Here is a 21,668-nt window from a genome sequence, read left to right on the forward strand (position 1 = left end):
CTGGGGTATTGGACGTTCTATTTTATAGCAGAATATAAAACAACAAAATGTACGTGTGAACAGTTAACTGATGACTACCGCTAGATATTTGCGCATGCTACTGATCGAACAAAACCGAAACCAATTCTGAAACCGCGGAAAGCAATGAAAGCATGGCATGGCTGCATTGTCGGCATGGTGCAACGCCACACCTGCCGATGTCAAGGCGTCAAGGCACCGCGTTCTCCTATGAGTTCTATTTAGACGTTCTCTTTAGCTCTTGTTAAACCATTTCGCCGTTACTGGCTTCTTCTTTGTATGGCACAACACTTCGTTTTCACAGTGCTGTACTGACGAAAGTAACAGCATAGGTAGTGTCTCAAGTTTCACGGACGTGTTCATGAGCTTATGCAGAAACGTGCAGAAATAAGCGAGCATACTTACGTCGTCTTGGAGAATGCCTGCTCGCATGCGAATGCTGCTCGCTGTGCGCGACATGTGCCGTGGAAGACGCTTCATGTCGCACGTTCGGGTGCGGTTCGCTCCCAGCCCCACCGGCGAAATGCATCTGGGAAGCCTGAGGACCGCTCTTTACAATTACCTGTTCGCTAGAAAATACCGTGGCAAGTTTCTTCTTAGGATAGAGGATACGGACCAGGTAATGCTCGTGTTTTCCAGCTGTGCGATTTCGTGCCGTTCAAAACGCTGCAGCGACGAGTGCCAATTCGAATGTGCCCGCATCTCGCGTGCCTTGTGCGCTTAACTCGCACGCGCAAGCACGAGATTAATGCAATGGGCGCATTGTTCGTTGCTCTTGGATTGAATGCCGGTGTTGACGCTGTGCTTATCGCAACAGGCGAAAATGCCGGAGTTCTTTTCAAAAAGAACGCTGCTCTGTGTCTAATTACTTCGCTGTACGCCGTATACAGCCGTGCAATTTTGCTGTGCAATTTTGTAGTTCGTAGCATTTCAATGAGATGCTTGAAACAAGCACACTTGTTAGTGGCATGCTCAGTGCATAGCTTTATTTGAAGTTTGGCTTGCTCACACACTTGGAAATTCCATTATCTACAGTTGTAGCATTTATCCTCACCCCTTTTTTATTAAGAATTTGAGAATATGTAGTGCTTTGCTGAGAGCTATAACACAGGCAACAACCAAGCAGTAACGAAATAATCTGCAGTTATTTATCAGATTTTTTCTTGCAGTCGCAACATGGGCAAGCCTGATATGTAACGAGAAACAATGATACATCTTGCGCTGACCATTTGTGTTCAGGTTTATGTACTGAGAAAAATTTGTTCCCATTGCATTTATTAGAAAATGCAATGCTTTTGACCACGTGCTTGATGTCCCCAGAAACATATTTTTATGTAAGTGATATTTCTTAAGTTGTCCTTTGAAAACAAAGCTAAGGCCTCTTTTCACAGGGCTTTGCCATGTCAGGGTGCCTGTACATGATCAAATGCAAGCTATAGCATTAACGTGCTGGCATCTGACTGTACTTGTGCTTTGCTTGAAAAGAGCAGGTATAAAAGTGCACATATAATTTTCTGTAGTATTGTGAGACTGGGAGCCACCACAACACCAAAGCAAGCTTTATCGCGACTCACAGGAATGGGTGTTCTCGACAGAGACGATGACAAGAGGTAATGGTGAATATTCACCAATGAAGTTCACGCAGAGTGCTTAAAGGGGCTCTGAAACACCTTCTGAGGAGAGCAGATCAATTTGCTCAATCACTGCATTGTATTGTCATGAAGACCTCAGCCAAATAATACACTTATACATGCAGCAGAGAAACCACAATCACGTGCGAAAGTTGGCGAGCTCTTCCCGGCGACTTTTTTATGCTCGCACTCTCCTCCGCAGCTTGCACCTGCGTATACAAGTTGAGAGACGTCTATTGGTTAGATTCTTTCAGACGCCAGGCAGCTACCATGGCCATGGCCAATAAGCCGTTTAGCTCTGGCCGGTCACGAAGCTCCGCCCCTGGAGATGGGACCAGTGGAGATGGGACCGACCTTCCAGCATGCAAAAAGTGACCATAGAAGAGGGAAAGACGCGAATACGCTGAATTCAAATTTTGACAACAGTTAACTCATCTTATACAAAGCTCATTAAAAAAAATTCTTGGTCGACATATTGATGAAGCGGTGTGTTTTCACATCTCTGGCATACAACAACTTTATTAGAGCCTCCTTCAGAGCCTCTTTAAGGTATATGTGGCTAATGTGACCCCCTGGTGATGCTCTACTGTGCACGTTATCATCTACCTTTTTTGCTTTTCTCTGTTTTTTTCTCCATTTTGCCACGGAAATATCTGGCAGTGGTTCTATCTCCCAATTCTTGGCTGATCACCGACTGTGGGTATGTGCTGTTTATTGTTAAAACAACAACAACATTTGGTTCATTTATGATGAGAAGCAGCGATTGCTGTTTCGTAATATTAAAGGTGCCAACCAACATGTTGAGAAGGGTTCATCTGTCACTGAGTTGTGGCAACCATGTTGTAGGTATCCTCACCATTTTTCTCTTTCCAGGTTTTTATGAGGAATTAAAGCCAGTCCAAAATTAAGGAAGTAGCCTTAAGCAACACCTTGCCCCTTTGCAGTCACGAGTGGTTCCTGGAGCAGCGGAGAGGATTGTGGATACATTGCGCTGGGCCGGCCTTTGTCCTGATGAAGGGCCTGGTCTGGGTGGTGACGTGGGACCCTATGTGCAGGTAAGGCTTCTTACTGCGTAGTTCATGATGCAGGTTGCACACAAAATTTTGCACTACTGTGTGTGTTGGTATCATTTATGAGTGGCTTAGGGCTGGGGTGGATACTTGGGCAAGTTGGTAATCCGAAACAAAGAGTATGTAACTCAAAAAACATGAAGGACAAAGAACTGAGACTCGCACCACAAGTGCTGGCAGCAACTTTTGAAGGATGAAGCTTACCTAGGGCACGAAACAGTATTCTGTCATGTTCTTGATTCATAATGGCAGCGAAGGAGCACAAACACAAGAAAACAAACACACGGCCGAACGCTGCTCTCGCAACTACTTTTAATGGGACTAGATTTTGCGAAAATATAGGCTCTGCGCGTCTTTTTCTCATGCCTCAGAAACGTATATCAGGAACACAAGACAGCACAAATGTCACCAGTGTACACTAGGATGCCCCTCCCAAGCACACTATAGACAAGTACCATAGCAGTATGCTGAGCAAAGACAGTCATTTTTCAGTAACAGCTGTTGGGGACCCATTTCTCTGTTCTGTAGGGTCACTGGTGCAGCACCATACAGTGCTGATTGGTCAGCATGCAGTGATATCAAGCATGGCTTAGCTGCTACACATCATGATGATTTGATTTGAAGAAAATAGCGCCAGAGCATGCAAACCACGAAAAGACAAGGACGAGACACAAAGCGCTAACTCACAACTAATTTTATTGAAACCAGGCAGCGCCTTTATATGGCGACGTTTCACTGAAAAAAGAAGGAGGAGGGCAGGAAAGGTAAAGAAATCTAAGCGACCATCACAGCGAGCACACATGAGCAAGCGGTAACCAAAACAAAAACAAAAAAGTTAACAAAGATTATTTAAGGGCGGCATCTAAAAATTCGAACTCGGACGAAAAAAGTGAAACAGATGGGGTGCTGACACACCTATTGCCAAGTTTCCTTATGTAAAAAGCCTCCAGACATTCACGTGCCTTCTTATCTGTGCTTTTGCCAAGAATCTTAGTCTGACTCAATCGTGCCTCGCATCCGTCGCAACCCATAATATGCGCTACCAAATGTGCATATTTATCCTTTAAATCTGATAAATTTCGGGCATGTTCCCCCAAGCGCTCGTTGATGCAGCGCCCAGTCTGGCCAACATAGGTCTTCCCACACGTTAAGGGGATAGCATAGACCACACCTGCGGAACACATGATGAATGGAGAGTCGTACCTTATCTGGCAACCCCGCTTTCTTGGGCTGCAAATACGGGGTCACAGCTTTTTCAGCTTGTTGGGGGCGGAAAAAACGACACTCACCCCATGCCTGTTGGCCACTTTCTTCAAGTTGTGAGCAGTTTTGTGCAAGTAAGGCACCACCAACGGCTTCTGTGACCTGCAACAAACCTCTCCGGAGTTTCTTCGTGTTCCTTGCTTAAGTTTTTTTAGAAGGGTCTCGCAGACAGCAGTCAACACTGAGCGGGGGAACCCAGCCGCCGAAAGCCGGCTCACCTGATTCTGGAAGCTAGCCTGCAACTGATGCGGGCTCGACTTTTTCAAAGAAGACGCCAAGCAATGCGATGCTATTGCTCTTTTCACCGTCTTTGAGTGCATAGAATCATAAGGCAAAAGATCTTTCTTCGCGCGCGGGTAATAGCCCCAGCAAACATGTCTCTCAAGAAAGGTTAGTTTTAGATCTAAAAATTGTAAGATGTTAATGTCAGGAAGTTCATGGGTGAACGTGAGCCCAAGTCCATGTTTATTAAAAGCATTTAAAGCTTCACCTACTGTAGAGGGGTAGGTGAGGGAAGTCTGCTTTTTTAAAAGCACTAAAAAATCGTCCACGTACCTAAAAACCTTTAAACCCCCCCCCCCCCCCCCCCCCCCCCCCATTAAAAACTATGTCTAAAGACTGGTCAACTTTCGCTAAGAAAATATCGCAAAGGATGGGGGCCACACAGGAACCTATGCACACACCCTTGCGCTGCAAAAAAGGCAGGTTGTCAAAACTTATAAAAGTAGAACTAAGATAAAACTGCAATAATGCAATAAAGTTGTCAACCGACAAACCTGAAGAATTTTGGAAAGAAACGTCACCGTTTGCTTCTATGCATTCCTTTACTGCCGCCAAGAGCTGGTCTTGAGGAATCGAATAAAACAAATCTTGTACATCTATGGAAAAACCAAAACCAATATCCTCGGTACTCTGTAAGTATTCAACTACAGCTGTCAAATTTTTGTGAAGAAGGGATCGTCCACCCGTAGTAATTTAAGTTGCTTTTGCAAGAAAGTACTGACGTTCTTTTGCCAAGAACCTTCTTCACTCACGATAGTCCGGAAAGGTACATCGGGTTTGTGAGTTTTGGCAGTAAAGAAAGCATTTAGGCTATTACCTCGGCAGTTTTTTATATCTTTAGCGAGAGAATCTAAATTTAAATCCTTGCAGAAGTTGCTGAATTTTGTTTTAACTCTGACAGCACTTTTTTTCACCTGTACAAAGTTCTTATTGATTGCCGCGTACGCCTTCTGATCGTACAGATCCTCTGGCAGAACAACGAAACCAGTCTCCTTGTCAGCTTGAACCAGCTTCAGGCGGTTCTGCCCAAAGAAGGTCACTACACCGTTTAACATTCTGTCACTCTGTGCTCTAGCGTAGTCAGAAGCACTGTTTTTTAAGCAGTCCACACCCTCTAGGAGGCACCTGGTGTTCAGCGACGCCTACTTTAAGGGCCATCTTCCTGTTCGCAGCGATCAGCTCGTGCGCCGAAACACCAGGCTCCAAACTGTATTTTGGCCCTTTCTGAAGAAGCCGCTGGACCTTGTCGGGCAAAAAGACATCCCCTAGGACTGTTACGTTACTCATCTTTTCCGGTGTCGACTTCTTCCCCAGGCACAAAAGTAGCTGGTTCACCATGCCTCTCCAATGGACTTCTGTGAGTTGAGCTGCTGTTCTCCTCAAGGCAGAAAGCTTCCTCGCGGCCAGCCACTCGGGGTGAACAAGGTAGCACTTCATGCAAAGCCAGTCTTGGTACAGACGAACTTGTCGCCAAAGTTCTGAGCGCATTAACTTGCAAATTCTTTTCACATGTCCCCACGAAGGTTTGACAGGGCCGAAGAGAGCACTTACTTCTTGGGGCACGAGTCCCTTGCGGATGCAGAAAGCGTACCTTCTTGCTCGGCATGTCGCGTCCACGATGTGCGTCAGTAAAAGATCGGCTAAGCCAGAAGAAGGAGGGACACAAAAGAAAGGGCCCACTGTCCGCCCCCAACAAGCTGAAAAAGCTGTGACCCCGTATTTGCAGCCCAAGAAAGCGGGGTTGCCAGATAAGGCGCGACTCTCCATTCATCATGTGTTCCGCAGGTGTGGTCTATGCTATCCCCTTAACGTGTGGGAAGACCTATGTTGGCCAGACTGGGCGCTGCATCAACAAGCGCTTGGGGGAACATGCCCGAAATTTATCAGATTTAAAGGATAAATATGCACATTTGGTAGCGCATATTATGGGTTGCGACGGATGCGAGGCACGATTGAGTCAGACTAAGATTCTTGGCAAAAGCACAGATAAGAAGGCACGTGAATGTCTGGAGGCTTTTTACATAAGGAAGCTTGGCAATAGGTGTGTCAGCACCCCATCTGTTTCACTTTTTTCGTCCGAGTTCGAATTTTTAGATGCCGCCCTTAAATAATCTGTTAACTTTTTTGTTTTTGTTTTGGTTACCGCTTGGTCATGTGTGCTCGCTGTGATGGTCGCTTAGATTTCTTTACCTTTCCTGCCCTCCTCCTTCTTCTTTTTTCAGTGAAACGTCGCCATATAAAGGCGCTGCCTGGTTTCAATAATAATTAGTTGTGAGTTAGCGCTTTGTGTCTCGTCCTTGTCTTTTCGTGGTTTGCATGCTCTGGCGTTATTTTCTTCAAATCAAGTTTGCACCAACTCGCCCAAAAAGAAGTGTTAATACATCATGATGAGTGTCTGAACACAGTGACATCGTGAGTGGCAGCATAGTGATGTCGTGCATATTCTGCCAAAGAAGGCAAATAATAATAATAATAATTTCGAATCTCATGTTATACAGTGATAATCTTCGTGACTACTCCCATCTCAAGGTTATGTGGTACTAAAAAGAGCACTTTAGGAGAGTTATGAAGTCGCTCTCATATTCACTACGTCAGCATCATGAAATATAAGCGCTTTAACAGCTGTAGCTGAATAGCACATTACACAGTAATAACCGTCCTGTCAATTTTTTTTTTCCCGCTATTTTCACAGTATCAGCAGTTTAAGCAGCAGCATTTGCCTATATGATAGTTTGAAACAGAATGTTAAATGTCGCCCCTGGCATTATTCTTATTATTAGCTTTGATTTGCTAGTACTGGTTCCTTTCATTATTTTTCTATGCAAAAACTTGCAATACTTAGAGATATTATATTGTGGGGCCCATTTTTTCGAGTGTGAAAGAATTAAGTCCAAACTGGACACCCAGCCAATCACAAAAGCAATGCCCGATTTGGTTGCCACCTCTTATTCGCTGCCGAAAAATTGCTGTTAGGTTTCGACACTATCAGTCTAAAGTAAGCATCTCTCAACCAGATAAAAATATCAAATATTGCAATTTCAGCAATCTCCTTGGGTCTTAAAGGGACTATGCAAAGAATTCAAAGTCGCTTGTAAATGTTTTCTATGTTTAGAAATGATGCTAAGGAGCATTTACACCAAGTATAAGTCTTCGGAACGGAGCCGGCAATTTATTATAAATTTTAAAAAAAACGTGTTTTTTAAAATTCGTGGGCCGATTGGTGTGCTCGTAGTGACCGATTTTGGAACTAAAATCGTGGAAGAAAGACGTCACAATACCAATGACGTTGCCAGGCCACCACACGCTCTCATTCGCTGGAGCCACGGCAGCCACGACGTCACGGGCACACTTCCGGTAGCCGTGAAAATCGTCTGCTCGTGCCGCCGCGCGACCCTCCTGGGCAAGCGCCGGCCAGGGCATTGCCTTTGCGCATATGGTTTCAATTTTCCTCTGCCGCCTCCTTCTGTCGGAAGTTCCGGAGCCACTCGCACGGCTCTTCGTGGGCACGCATATGGCTCGATGCCCATCGCGGCTGTAAGAGCGAGCAGTCGCGCCTCGAGGTCCGGGTTTATTACTGCTAACTACAACAGACGACAAGCAAGAACCCGACACGCGCCGCAATCCAGGAAGGCGAAGAGTGCTAGGAGCGACAACCGGAAGTTGCAAAGCGAACGTCATCTGATGACGTACTCAAAGGCGGGGCCCAGTCCCATACCTGTTTTCTTTATTTTTGCCTGGTGCCCAGTGTGTACGAGTTGAGGGGGGAGAGGAGGAGCGTAATTTTTAATCGTCTATATCTTCGTTGTTATTGATGCTAGCTTAAAAATTCTTGCATTGGGGTGACGAGTGATGAAATGCCTATCTGTCGTCTGCTTTACGTAACCTCAATTAATTTATTGCATAGTCCCTTTAAGGCATCACATATGCCCCATACCATGCATACAAAGTACAAAAACCACATGCTTGATTAATGTCTCAAGGGCCCCTTTAAGTCTGGGTTCCTGTACTGGTGGCAGCCACTTGCCGTTATTCACAGTGCTTGCCTGATAGTTGTGGTTATTCACAGTGCTTGCCTGATAGTTGTGGTATTCCCACTTGTGATAGAGACACAAATTTTAGCTCATTTAAACGAGCGATGTATTTACTCTTCAATGGTATGCGTTGTTGATATCAATCAGTGTTACATTTGTGGACTGAGCGAAATACAGAATCTGTAAAATGATACTGTTGTTTTACTTGCCTGGTTTTGTCAAGTTATTTGAAAAAAAAAAACGACTGTGCCAAGGTGAGAGCTACTTCTGTAGCATTAGAAAAGAGGATACTCTCATTTTTCAGGTGAGGTTTTTGCTCCAGTGGCTAGTTATGTATAACCGGCACTCCAGAAAAGACCAAAAATGACAAAAATAATGCATAGTGGAGGTCCTATAGCTTCTGGTTCAATTGTCAAAATGCAAGCATATTTGGCACCTTTGTAGATTGTGCATATTTTGCTACAAAATGTCTCATAGCTGCACGTAGTCGTTCCTTATTTTTCATTGCTCAAAGGTAACCATAGAAAAAAAACGTGACTTATTGAGGTCTAAGCATCAACTTCTGCATAACCAAAATTTCTTAAGGCGACTTTTGCATATAGTGTAATCTGAGCAGATAAATTATCTTGCAATCTACTGAAATTTATACCTATGGTATTTTTGCCTCTTTAATGCCACATAACTCAGTGTTATTGAAACAGTCCCCACGGGGCTGATGGAAGGCAGTGTGGAGGTGCTGAGATGGCGTTTGTCATTGCAAAATACATTCAGGGTGTTGAAACTAATTTGTTCTGTGACTTATTCAAGAACATGTCAGCATATGACTCTGGCTGATCACACATGCACGTGACACTGATTGAGAACTTCTTGTCTAATTTGTTCCATTTTATCCATTAAGATCTGATTGTTCTCTCTGTGTAATGCTGTTATCAGGTGCACAATGGTATGAAAAGAGTGTCTTGCAGGCCTGGCTTGTAAATAAAAGGTTACCCAGCTATCAAGTGAAAATTTTTCTTTTTCATTTTTTTTTGCAGTAAAACCTGTGCAATGTACTATAGTGATGGAAAGAAATGCAAAAAACGCCGCGCCTACTTGCTCCGCTGTTCGAGTTTATTTTAATCGCGGTTTTATTTGAAAGGTAAGAAAAGGAAGTCCGAGTTTTCCTAGAATGCATCACAGACGACTCTAGCATCTTTTTGCTACCACCGAAGTAAACGCATGATGAAAAGAAATGCAAACAGCGGAGTGCCTAGTCTCCGCTCTGTTCGCGCTTCTTTCCACCGCCCCTGTATATGACAGCATAAATACCAGACATAACTTATTTTTCTAGTACGAGTCTGTATATTTTTTCTTTTATTTTTCAGTCTCAAAGGATAAAGCTCTACCAGAAATATGCGTACAAGCTTGTTGAGGTAAGTTTAAGTTACTTTTATTTCAGCCAAAACATGTATCATTTTAACTGGTGTAACTGGTAAGCTCCATAAACAAAAGCTCCATAAACAAATATGCTATGAATGATCAAACTGGACTAGCAGAAAGGCAGACAATCTCTTCTGCCATTGTGCCCGTGTAAACTTCGTGCTACCCCACGTTGAAGGGCAGCTAAGCCACACAGCAGTAAATGTTTGCATATATTGTATAGAAATGGAGGGGAGCTCATGACATATATAGAAGGTATGTGGCTGGGGAGCTCAAGTTGCCAAGTGTCACCACGTATTTCCACTGCCAGTTGCCTTTACTTTTTCTTGTCTCCATCCGTTTAGTGAATAGACAATGAGTGCACTACTATGGTAATAGCAGATCTCAGCATCTTATGGAGATACCTGTGCTCATTTGTGCAAACGTGCTAGTGCAAACAAAGTGGTTTACAATTGCTACAGCCATCAGCATAGAAAGGGAGCTCAGTTGCTACGCAGAGTTGTTTAATTCAAGGCGTGGGTTTTGGTTTGAAACCTCAGGCGTCTGGTCTTTAGGTCATAAATTCAATGTTTATTTCATTATTTATATCATTATAGAGACTTGGCAGGAACTGTTGGATTCTTAAAGGGTCCCTGAAAAGGGTGTTCGAGGTTGGCAATAAAATGCTTACATTACGTAGAGTACAGGCCACTGAGCATTCATTCCACGTGCAAGACCTCAGAAGCGAGCCGATAATTTACAATACATTTCTAAAAACTCCCGCTTCTGTGCCTTGCGGCGACCAGCAGGGCTGTGCGCAACACGTCATGTAGTGCTCATTATATCAGCAGCAGTGCTATCATTGGTTCCCCCACGGGAAACCTCACTCGTGTTGGCAACCAACACACGGGCCGAGTGAGTGGTGCCGCCGAAGGAGCGTCGACATTTCAGCATGCAAAAAGGGATGAGAGGAGAGAGCAAGGCGCAAAGACGCGAAAATTCAAATTTTGAGTACAAATAACTCAGCTTCCACAAAATGCATTAAAAGAAATTCTTGCTGGAGGATATTTGTGAAGCGGCGTCCTTTAACATCCTATGCATGCTGCAAGTTTTTTGAGAGCCCCTTTCAGGGCCCCTTTAATGAATCAGTAGAGGCACTTATTGGTTAATAGGTGTGCATGGAGGGAGCTCAGTTAGTTTAATTTAATGATCGAACACACAAGACTTCTCCAGTAGGCTGTACAGAGAGGAAAAGTATAGAGAGAGGATTAGTGCAGTTCTATCTGCTTCTCTCTGTCATATCTCTGCTGATGCAGTTTTGCATTTTTCGATCGTGCTGTACCAGTTTTTCCCTCATGATGCACTCCTAGAATTTTTTATTTGCTTAATCTATTGTTGATACGCTGTGACTTTATCCATGGTGCTATGTCAAATGCCTGTCATAGACTGGCCACGCTTATCGCTGTTACTGCTCCGAGTCACGGCTAGAGATCCTCCGGAAGAATGCCTTGCGGAACCAAGAGGTGCCTCGTTATGACAACCGGTGCCGCTCGCTTGGAAACGACTCGGTGGACCAACACCAGCCCCATGTAATTCGCCTCAAGGTGGGAATGAGGCATGCACTGTGGTTGTTTCCAGGTTTCTGAAACTTCCCGCTCCACCTCACACAGCTTACAGAAGGCAAGCTCACGTTCCAAGATGGCATTCATGGTGCTATAACCCATGATGTATCACAGACTGAAGGAGACCCTGTAAGTTTGAGTTGCCCTTCATGCTTGCTCTTCACTTGTTGTTCGAGGTTGGCTAGTTTTACTAGCCAAAACTAACCAACAGGAGCTGGCTAATTTTAATTACTTTTTCAAAGCTTTTTTAATCTCTCTTTACCAATATATGCTGAAACTTCAGAAATTTGAAAAGATTAAAATGTTTTCTTACATAAGTTGTTTATTTCACTTCAGAATCATCTTTTCATTGGTGGAAATATTTTTCTCAACATTGACTTTTAAGCTGTTCTACAATGTAGGATACTAGACAAATTTGATACCTACTATTACGTGTGGCAAAGCTGACACCTATTGACATTGACTTTAAAATCATATTTCTTATTACGCTCAGTGCTTTTCTTTTGAAAATGCGCAAAAATTACTTTTCTTGCAGAATCGCGATGTAGTCAGTGGCTTGAATCTGAAAATGACATCCAGAGAAGTCTTGGTGATCTTTCTAAATGCACACAGCATAAGCCTTGCGCAGGGAAGGTTTAGAGCCTCTTGAATTTATGCCAGCAAGTGCAAGCAAATTATTACATGATAAAGTTTTAGAACTTGTGCACAAAAAAACAGTGTCCTGCAATGTATGTAGGACTCTAGGCATATATGGGTTAAGAAAATAAAATGTTCACATGCATATTGTTTCTTAGGATTACTTGAATTGTTACTTCACAGGGGCCGCCGCGGTGGCTGAGTGGTTATGGCGCTCGGCTGCTGGCCCGAAAGACGCGGGTTCGATCCAGGCCGCGGCAGTCAAATTTTGATGGAGGCGAATTTCTAGAGGCCCGTGTACTGTGCGATGTCAGTGCACGTTAAAGAACCCCAGGTGGTCGAAATTTCCGGAGCCCTTCACTACGGCGTCCCTCATAGCCTGTGTCGCTTTGGGACGTTGAACCCTCATGAACCAGATCATAAACCATGTTACTTCACAGCTTGAAACTGTCCTGTGTTGGACAAACAACATCTTGTCACAACTGTAATGCAGCCTCTCAAGAAGTTCAGCTGCATATGTTGCTAGGGAAAAGTGCATTTTTGATACATCAATATGTATATTTATGCATTTACATGAAATTTTTGGCCGTGTTAAAAATAATTTTATGAGCACTCTTACAAAATTTCACTGTTCTATATTTAGGAGCATGTTTTCTAATATATATTTTCTCTCCAAATCATGTGAAAAATCTGCAGAGTTAAGAAAATATGGCACAAGGCTGGTTCAACATTCAGTGCATTCCTACGGGTGTGCTACAGGTCAATATATTCTCAAAATTGTTTCTTGCAAAGCAGAAATTTTTGTTTAGAATTTTTTGCAATGCGATATCCGTTGTCAGATCTAGAGTGAGAATAAAATTTCATACAAGAAATGTGAATTCACAAATTTAAAAAAAAAGAATGTTTTGACCTGCACTGTGGTCTCAGAAGTGAAGCAAACCAAACAGAATCAAAATAGATAAAAAAGCTGCGAAAGAATCTGCTCTGAAAAGTTAGTGTTTAGGCAGGAAACTATAACGGAGAAAAATTCTCACTTTTGAGTGCTTCCCCGCAATGCACAGCTGCCACGGTTCATGAAACTATTTTTTTTAGACAACTTTTCTGTCGATTTCAGCAATGAAACATTGGTAAAACATAAAAAGCGGTATTATTATGGCCAATTGTGCGCTGTTTGTTGCACCCAGATTACATAATCCAGGGCACCAAAAAAATGCCACAGCCACAGTTCGACAGCTGTGCTGCACTCAACATTTGAAGGCCATAAGTTTGGTCCCCACTGGTTGTGTAGTTGTTTGCTTTTCCTTCTACAGTTTTCCACTTTATCTGCAGTCTAAAGAAAAGCTAAGATTAATTGTCACCTTTCTTTTTATTGGTTTCTCAGAAACTGTTGGCTCCTTTTTGGTATTCATTTACTGTGCACTCTTTCAGTTCATCGTGGCACCATAGCATTCAGAAGTGAAAGCTGCTTTTCTGTTGTGGGCTAAGCCTTGACTTGCACTTAATTTGTATAACAGCTTAACATGGGTCATGTTTCAGGTGATCCTGAAAAGTGATGGGTTCCCAACATACCATCTGGCATGTGTGGTGGATGACTGGCTGATGGGGGTGACTGATGTGCTGCGAGGCATTGAGTGGCAGGTGTCCACACCCAAGCACCTCATGCTGTACAGTGCCCTGGGCTGGGAGCCGCCTCGTTTTTGGCACCTGCCCCTGCTGCTGAACAAGTGCGTTCTGTACTTGTGGAACAGCTTCTTTCTGCACACAATGTCTGGCTAAGGATAGGCCACACAGACGTGATGCCACATTTCTTGGTCAGTGCAGAGCCTTCTTCGACGCAGAAAAAAAAAAAAATGTGATGCCCTGTACGCAAAAGTATGAGGTGGTATTGGAAAAGCTTGTGAACTGGCAGTGATGTGCAGAAACTGGAAACAATGAGGTGAAAACGGTGACTGAAACTCAAACGACAATGTTCACCCTGTGTGCCACTTAGATCTGAAAGGTTTTTTTGGTCACCAAGTTGAGACTGTGTCACTTTTTAGTTGCTTACATTGCACTATCATAACGTAATGCATGACTTTTCTGTGGCTACAGTAGACAGGTGATAAACCTGAGCAGCATGCATGTAGCATGATTGTTTCACTGAACATTTGGAAACTGTTTTAAGGTGGAAGATATGTTTGTAGTACAGTCCAAAAGTAATCGCCAACCCTCGAAACAAAAAGTTCATCACTTCTGAGGCAGAGAAGGTCTAGCAAGTGTCATGCCAGTATTGCTTCTTTTTGCCTGCCTTTAAAGAGAGGTGGATACCATAAAAAAATTTGTGCAGAGTACTACAGGGGCACACTGAATCATTAGCAGAAGCAGGCAGGGCACTAGCATTCGTATTTACGAATTTGTATAGGCAGGCTGACCCGCCATGACAGTGCTTCAAATAGCGCATCCACAGAAGTTGAGCGGTTAAAGAAAACTCAGTTCTCATTCTTCAGTTTCCGTATTCTTCTGGTTTGACCAACTGTGACTTTTCTTTCCATCCTAGAAAGAAGGCCTACATAGGTGGCTCGATATTTTGCACAGTTTCTAGTTCCAGGAAAGGTAGAAGGCCCTTAGAGGTTTTTGCATTAACATCCTAAGGGCTCTTCTTACAGGAGGGCACTGACGAATAAAACCTTACATGAGCAAACCACGACTGGGGCATGTGCCTGCCAAATGAAAAACGAGGGCCTCTCATCACTCATTGTATTTCTGTATAGGGTATGAGTTGTGGTGAGACCACTAATTTAGAGGTAGTACTTGATGCTGTGGAGTAAAGTGCAAGATTTGCACAACTGTGGCGCAACTCGAAGGCTGAAAAGCTGTCTGTGGCAGGTAGAACCTTCACATCTTGCAATTTTGAACTGAAGGTGAAAGACTTTCATAGCTTCATTGTAAAGTGTGAGCATCCTTTGTGACGTGCGGAACCATTGTTGCTGAATCATGCAGAGATGGCACTAAACTGTCCAAACGCCGGGATGACATCCGAGTGGAAAAGATCAGGGTGAGGTCCGCTCTCTCTCTCTCTTTTTTTTTTTAACAACGGGAGGCTTTGAGCCTTTATGCCTTCAGTGATTGCAGTTCGTATGAGAGCTTTCTATTGCTTGGGCAGATCTTTTTTCTTGTGAAACGTATTTTACAACTCGCATGAATTTCTGCTGTGAAGAAGGCATACACCAACAAAAATTTTCATGCAGAGGTTCTGCGTGCAGTAAGCCAGAGCTTTTTCTTTCCAGGAGCAAGGGTTCTCACCAGAAGCTGTGCTCAACCTGCTGGTGCTGGCGGGAGGCGGCTTCGGCAAACAAGGCAAAGACCAATTTTTCCGACTGCCTGAAATGATAGAAAAGGTGGGCGTCAAACTTCCTCCTTCGCTTCCACTCTGGATACTGCTTTCTTCAGTTGTCTTGCTTCTCTGCTAGGCATTTTAGCCAAAGGTGTGGTTCATGCAGCAACATTCTCCAAAAATTTTAATCAACCTGAGTTTTTTCTACACATATCCATGCTTGCATAATTCACTCATCGTCGTGTCAAATTAGTGACAGGGTGAAAAAATTAGTAATTCAGAAATGTGGGTATATCATTGCATAAAGAATTTATCAAGGAACACAGTGCAGCAAACAGCATGAAAATTCATAAAGCCATTGTCATGCTATGCTTTCTGCAAGCAGGGCAGTCAGGTATAAAAACTCTGGTCAAAAAACACGTGAGATCTCAGCCAGTTTTTTGCTGCCTGTGGTCACAAAACCTTTTTTTAATGCCACTTCTGGGCTTTTTTTTTGGGTAATAATTTTTGGGATAAAATCTGAAAGACCTTGCAGATTTGAAATCTAGTATTTTCTAAAATGTTTTCTTTTTTCTCGAGATTTTCGGGATTTAAAAACTATGTCCCCCCTTACAAAGCATAAAATTGGTAAGAACTTATGCATTTGTGGATAGGGCTGTGGCCTGGCAGGTTCCATACACCACAGTGACTGTGTAACCATGCAGATTTTAGAATTCGAGCTCCATTGTTAGTGTGCTCCTTTTTCTGTTTTCTACCTGACTGCAAAAACATGTTTTCTTTCGTGTTTACATTCGCAGAAAGGTACTCACTTGTGGCAGCTTCCCTCAACCTAGCTTGCCATTTTAGTTTTTTAGAATGATATTGGACCACTGGGCAAAGAGAATTTGCAGCTCCCCTTTGTTTTTTCTCTGGCCACAGTTTTCTCCTGAAGACTTGAAAACGGGCTCCTGCCGGCTGGACACGGAGCGGCTGGGATCTCTAAACAAGCTGCACCAGCACTCATGCCTTGGCTCGGAAGATGGTGCACGGGTCCTTGCTAGGCAGCTCCTGCAGCTACTTGCAGAACAGCACGGCTCTGAATTCAAGGCATCGTTCACCGAGCAGGATGTCATCTATGTTCTGCACCAGACCAAGGTTCTTGCTTACTCGTAAAAAGCCAGGGCACAGTGATGTTGCTAATCTGTGTCGTACACATTATGTGTATAATATTGGTCGATAAGGGCACATATGAAGAAGCAAGAGCTCTTGAGTGATTTTAAATACACTGAGCACTGAAGAGTTAATTCTGAACTTCTTCATGTTGTCATGATGAAGATGCTATAGCACTTGATGTAGTGTTTCCCAGCTGTATGCATATTATACAAGGAAGGAGAGCAATGGAATTGGGCCACCATTACTTTCTCTTAACCATCTCTTTGTTTATGGAGAATCAGTCACTCCCGTAATGATACAGAACTCAGAGCTTTATTTGTTTGAAAAAGTTTCGTTTTTGGATCCAGTAGCTGTCTAATGCAGAGAGTTTCATCATTCAGGGGTTCTCAATGCCAGGCAGCAAGCTTTTAGCGTTCATTGTTTGCATATGTGTGTGACCCAGGACTTTTCTGGGCACTATCAACTTTTATGAACTGCGGCCATCATGAGGCTGTATACAACAATTCATTCTATTGAGCACCATATCTTGGACTTGTCTGCTTTTTGTCAGTGTGCTAACAGGTCTGCTGCTGTGTCCTTAGTGATCTTGAAGTCTTTCTTGAGCAACACAACGCCATAGACTTTGACCAGTTGGGTCACTTTGACTGTGAGATAGCAGAGGCATGCAAGGTCGCTCATTCACTTTTGATGGGTCCAGCAACTGTTTGCACTGCCGGCAGGATCGTTTTGACAGCCTGCACGAGCTGCTCACTCCAGACATGGCTTTCATCTGGTCGGACCCTATTCTAGGCAGCCAGGCCCAACAACATTATGAAATGTGTGAGTGTGCCTTTTTTTTTTTTGCCAAGTCCAGTTGCTCTAGTTGCTCACAATAGCAGCACAGTGTTTTGTCATCTACTCTGCAGTGTTTTCTATGACAGTTTTGTTTTTTTGACACGTGCATATTCCTGTGCAGAACCAATGTGCTGTCACAGTTTGAGTCTGCAGTAATATTTTGTTTGCTGTTTTCACTCTCTCGCTTCCTTTTACCTGGGCCTGCATGCACTCTCAGTCAGACAGCTTATTCCAGCTTCTATGCAAAGAATGCGTTGATCATTGTTGCTTATTTCAAAGTATATATTGCTGTAATCAGCATTTCACAGCTGCTAAAGCTTCTGCCAAAGTATAATATGCGAGCTGTTCTTTTACTGCACAGTCCAGTGCCTTTCTGCTGCAGTGGTTGATTGTGGAAGGAATGCTCTGTGATTCCCTTTGACCTTGCAAAGTATGCACGAACTAAGACAGTGCATATCATATTGTGCTGTGTGAACAGAGGGTACTGTGAGGGCAGCCTCACAAAGAGGCTTTGGAAATGGCATTGGATGCTCCATGATTCTAAAGCATTATCAATGAGCATTAAGCTTCAGCGGCTACATTCCAGTTAAGTTTATGTATTTCATGGAGTGAGTGGGCTTCATGATGCTTTATCATTCATCATCATCACATAAGCCACAGCATTTCAAGCCGGCACGATCTGACTTCAGTGACATTGGATGAAAGCAGGAAAATGGGATACATGCTTTTGTATCATAATAGCATGCAGAGGGCCATGTGCGGTAATATCACACTGTTGCTCTACTTCATGGCTGAGCTCTTTTCATCTCTCTACCAACAGCTGTGGCAGTTAGCCACCTGTGCCAGAAGCTGGAGTGCCTTGGTGGTGACCAATTCAACAGGGACCGGGTGAGCGAGCTGCTACGGTCGATTGCCTCAGAAACTGGACTCAAGTACAGTGACTTCATGCGCCACTTGCGACTGTTGTTAAGTGGCCTTAAGGTGTGTTGTATCAATGCTTATTGGCATGTGCTGCTGCTTGCAGCACAGAGTGTTGTTGTTGTTCACCTGCGCAATTGCATCATCCTTAGCTTATCTGTAAGTGATTGCATCTGAACTGCTCACTTTAAAAATTTTATTTTTTGTGTGTGTTTTGTTATCAGCAGTGAGCATTCATGGGTTATAACACACCCTACCTTTCACAGATGTGAGATGCATTCCAAATTTTAGCTTGCATTATTAATGCTTCCAAAGTGGCAGGATGCATGCTTTTTCTTTCTCAATTTGAGTGTGACCAAACGTTCAAAAATCACAGAAGTGCACTTGACTCACAAAGTGGACACGCATTCTACAAGGAACGACCCTTAATGTTATTGTCATCTTCATTTGCAACGAGTAGCTGGGCAGAGTTATTGATGATGATGTACTCAATTTGAGTAATGCGATGATAGCTGGGCATAGTGGGGCACTTGCAATGTGGTAACCATACTTGGAGACTTGAGTGTTTACATGCATGATGTGAAGCTGTATTGCTGCTCAGCAAAGCATAATTGCCTCTTAGTCAATTACTATATTTATTGTTTTCTTTTCTTTCTGTCATCTTCCTTTCTCATAATGCCTGCTTATTTTTGGAACAAGGTGTAGAAGCCAAGAATGGCAAATTCTCACAGCGAATTTTAGTAGTGTCTGCATGTTTCCAGTTTCACAACAAGATAGTTCTTGAAAAGAAAAAAAAATTAAAATTTTTGCATTCTTCAGAGGTTTGTTATTAGAGGATATCTGTCATTCTGAGCATCTTTTATGTACGGCTGTTTCCATGTAGCAAGGACCAGGTGTGGCTGAAATGATAATGCTTCTGGGAAAGGAGCGGACTCTACGGCGTCTACAGCCTGGTATGGAGACTGAGCTCCATTCAAGTGGCGATGCCATTCCTGGTGCCTAGGCTGGGGTGCTTGTTGCAACAAGTGAGATGGATGCAAAACAACTTGAATGTGACCCGTTGACAAAGTTATCTAGGGCCAGTTTATGCCCCTACTCCAAGTCATGCCTCTCCTGGCAGAGTAGGTATTGAGTCATTGCAAGGCCTTTGACTGAGCTGTGGTGTCAAGCATTGCCTCTAAGGACCAGCCATGTAGTGTGCATAGGAGTTAATGAGTGCGTTTTTTTAGATAGAAGGTTGTTTCTTCTTTAACAATGTGAAATGGCAAAACATAGCCATTATTACCTGTTGTACTTACATTGAGATGTATGGAGCTGCTTTTGATTATCATTGGTGAAAATACCTCGTGCGTATATACGTGATCACGAGTGTTTTGACAAAATGAGGCTTTGTTGTGGAACATGTAGGGCTTATATTAATTGGCAAATTCATTATCCTGTACCAGCTGCTCCCTCCTCTGCTAAGCAAGGGCCGAATAACAACAAAGGCACTTGTTTGAAATCAAACAACTTACAAATAAATGCGTTAAATGCTTAGTTGCGTATTATATCCATCAGGTACATCTTACTAGCTGGCCTGGGTTGTAGTGGTTTGCTGTCAGCCTCATTTCTGTGCAAAACGAGCTCGCCGGTGCCTCTAGGCAATGCCTCTGTTTCGTAATGCATTGCAGGCAGCTGCATTCTGCACCTGTGAAATAAGCAGCGAAGTGCAGCATGTCCTTAGCCATTTCAAGAAGTTTGGGCAAATTTGGGCATTGTAGTTGCAGATGTTTGTTTTGCATTCCCTGATGTTCATTCTTGTTGCACAGCCACCATTTGACAGCATATTTTCAGTGTGTATAATATTTGAGTTATTAGGGAGGGAGCTAGTGCATACCATAGCATTGTGGTGCATGCAATTAAGGCACACAACATTGTGAATAGACATTAGCATCGCATCTGTGCTCTCTGGTACTAGAGGCTTGTCTTGTATGACAATATCCTGCTTCTGCATTTTCTATCAAGCATCGTAAGCATCATCTTGGGGTTTATGTGAGGAAACAAATTTGCTAACCGCTCAAATGTCGAGCTGATGAATTGAGGACCAAAATTTCTGTTGAGCAGGCCCAGTGCACAAGACTTCCATTTTATCTTGTTAGTGACAGGAATAAATGCAGTTCATGCAAGCATGTGTCATATATTTCTTTCTGAAGCATAGCCCACCATGGTTGGCATATGACACACTGAGCAGTGACCTCAGGAAATGTGCCTTTTTATTGCTTCCTTTTTTTTGCGCATATTTTGCACCGTAGAAAGCTGTTACCAGCTGCTGCAGAGAAAATAAATTGGGTCATAGCGAGAAAAGTACTGTAGCGTACCACATGGAAAGCTCTGTGTTGGTATTGTGGGAGTGTCAGGTGAAAAAGGAGCCCTTAAACTCAACTGCAAATCAGATGTACACAGATATTTCAGTGCTAAACGTCTTGCTGCTGCTGAAGACGGACACTTCAAAAGTGAAAATGTGATGCCTGAACTTGTATAAAGTAAAGGTTACCTTCCTCTCATTCTCATGCGTGATAAAATCTTTAATGTAGACTTGTAATGCACCACCATAGTATAATCAATTTTCTTGTAAAATGCCTGAATAGTTAATGGTTAATAACATCCACAATGAACTTCTCTCTTTCTGGGTCTTGGTAGTCTTGTAATATGATAAAAATATCAGGAACCAATAACTTTGGAGAATTCTCAGGAACAGTAACAATGTTTAATTGAAAGACTGATCAAATTCTTTCTCAAAAGGACTATGCATATGCTTCTGCCAAAATTTTTTGGCAACATTCTGTTGCACTTCGTAAAAATGGTAGCTCAGCCAGTGTTCACATGCAAGTTGTACAACTGCTTGTGTGCCTAGCTACTCCAGTTTGGGTCTGCAGTTCAAGAAAAACATTGAGGAGAAAAATGTAGAGTTTGTGCATGGTATATGTCAGTTTGTTCCTGTAGCATTTTTTATTTCCCACAAATATGTTACACAGTGTCCTTGCATCAAAGGCGTGTGGATTACACACGTTGGAAGAGAGAAGAGTGCCGAAGCTGGCACACATTGAGCCCCAGCATTTGCAGCACGGTGCCAGTTATTCAGGTTCCTACAAAGCATTATGCTGCTGAATGGATGCCTAGACCACGCCTTCCATGGATTCTTCATCCTTCTGCTGTATGTGACAAAAGACAAGATGCAAAATTGCCCTCAGGTTACAGCTCATTGTGATTACAACAGCTTAGTTGGGACATGCAGTGTCAGTTCAGATGATTCAGATTTCAAGTTAAGCAATGTATTCAAGTTCGCAATGAATAAAGTTTTTATTTGCTTGAAACATATTAGAATGGCAGTTTGTATTAACCCTTTGCGGTCCGAAACTTTTGCCCATTTTGCGGCTGTTCCGGTCAGAAAATATTTCTCCAGTTTTGGCCACCATGAAGGAAAACAAAGACTATGCAAGAAAAACTTATGGATTGCTTTA

At 43.2% G+C, this 21,668-nt stretch overlaps 1 protein-coding gene across 1 annotated transcript; it reads left to right on the top strand.

The window, feature by feature from the left end:
* Nucleotides 1–112: 112 nt before the first annotated feature.
* GluRS-m (putative glutamate--tRNA ligase, mitochondrial) lies at nt 113–20,337 on the top strand. The gene is made up of 12 exons (XM_077660321.1): nt 113–637; nt 2,594–2,704; nt 9,660–9,707; nt 11,139–11,297; nt 11,364–11,444; nt 13,488–13,675; nt 14,931–14,985; nt 15,218–15,328; nt 16,183–16,398; nt 17,136–17,235; nt 18,071–18,231; nt 19,052–20,337. Exons 1-12 carry the CDS (start codon nt 437–439, stop codon nt 19,169–19,171), a joined length of 1,551 nt encoding a protein of 516 aa, XP_077516447.1. The 5' UTR covers nt 113–436; the 3' UTR covers nt 19,172–20,337.
* Nucleotides 20,338–21,668: the final 1,331 nt, after the last annotated feature.

This window comes from Amblyomma americanum, chromosome 3 (assembly GCF_052857255.1).
Source record: "Amblyomma americanum isolate KBUSLIRL-KWMA chromosome 3, ASM5285725v1, whole genome shotgun sequence".
Lineage (NCBI taxonomy): Eukaryota > Metazoa > Arthropoda > Arachnida > Ixodida > Ixodidae > Amblyomma > Amblyomma americanum.

Coding starts and splice junctions, on each gene's coding strand:
- GluRS-m (XM_077660321.1), top strand. CDS start 437: ATGCCTGCTCGCATGCGAATGCTGCTCGCTGTGCGCGACATGTGCCGT. Junction 15,329..16,182: donor TGCCTGAAATGATAGAAAAG/GTGGGCGTCAAA, acceptor CTCTGGCCACAG/TTTTCTCCTGAAGACTTGAA. Junction 17,236..18,070: donor CCAACAACATTATGAAATGT/GTGAGTGTGCCT, acceptor CTCTACCAACAG/CTGTGGCAGTTAGCCACCTG.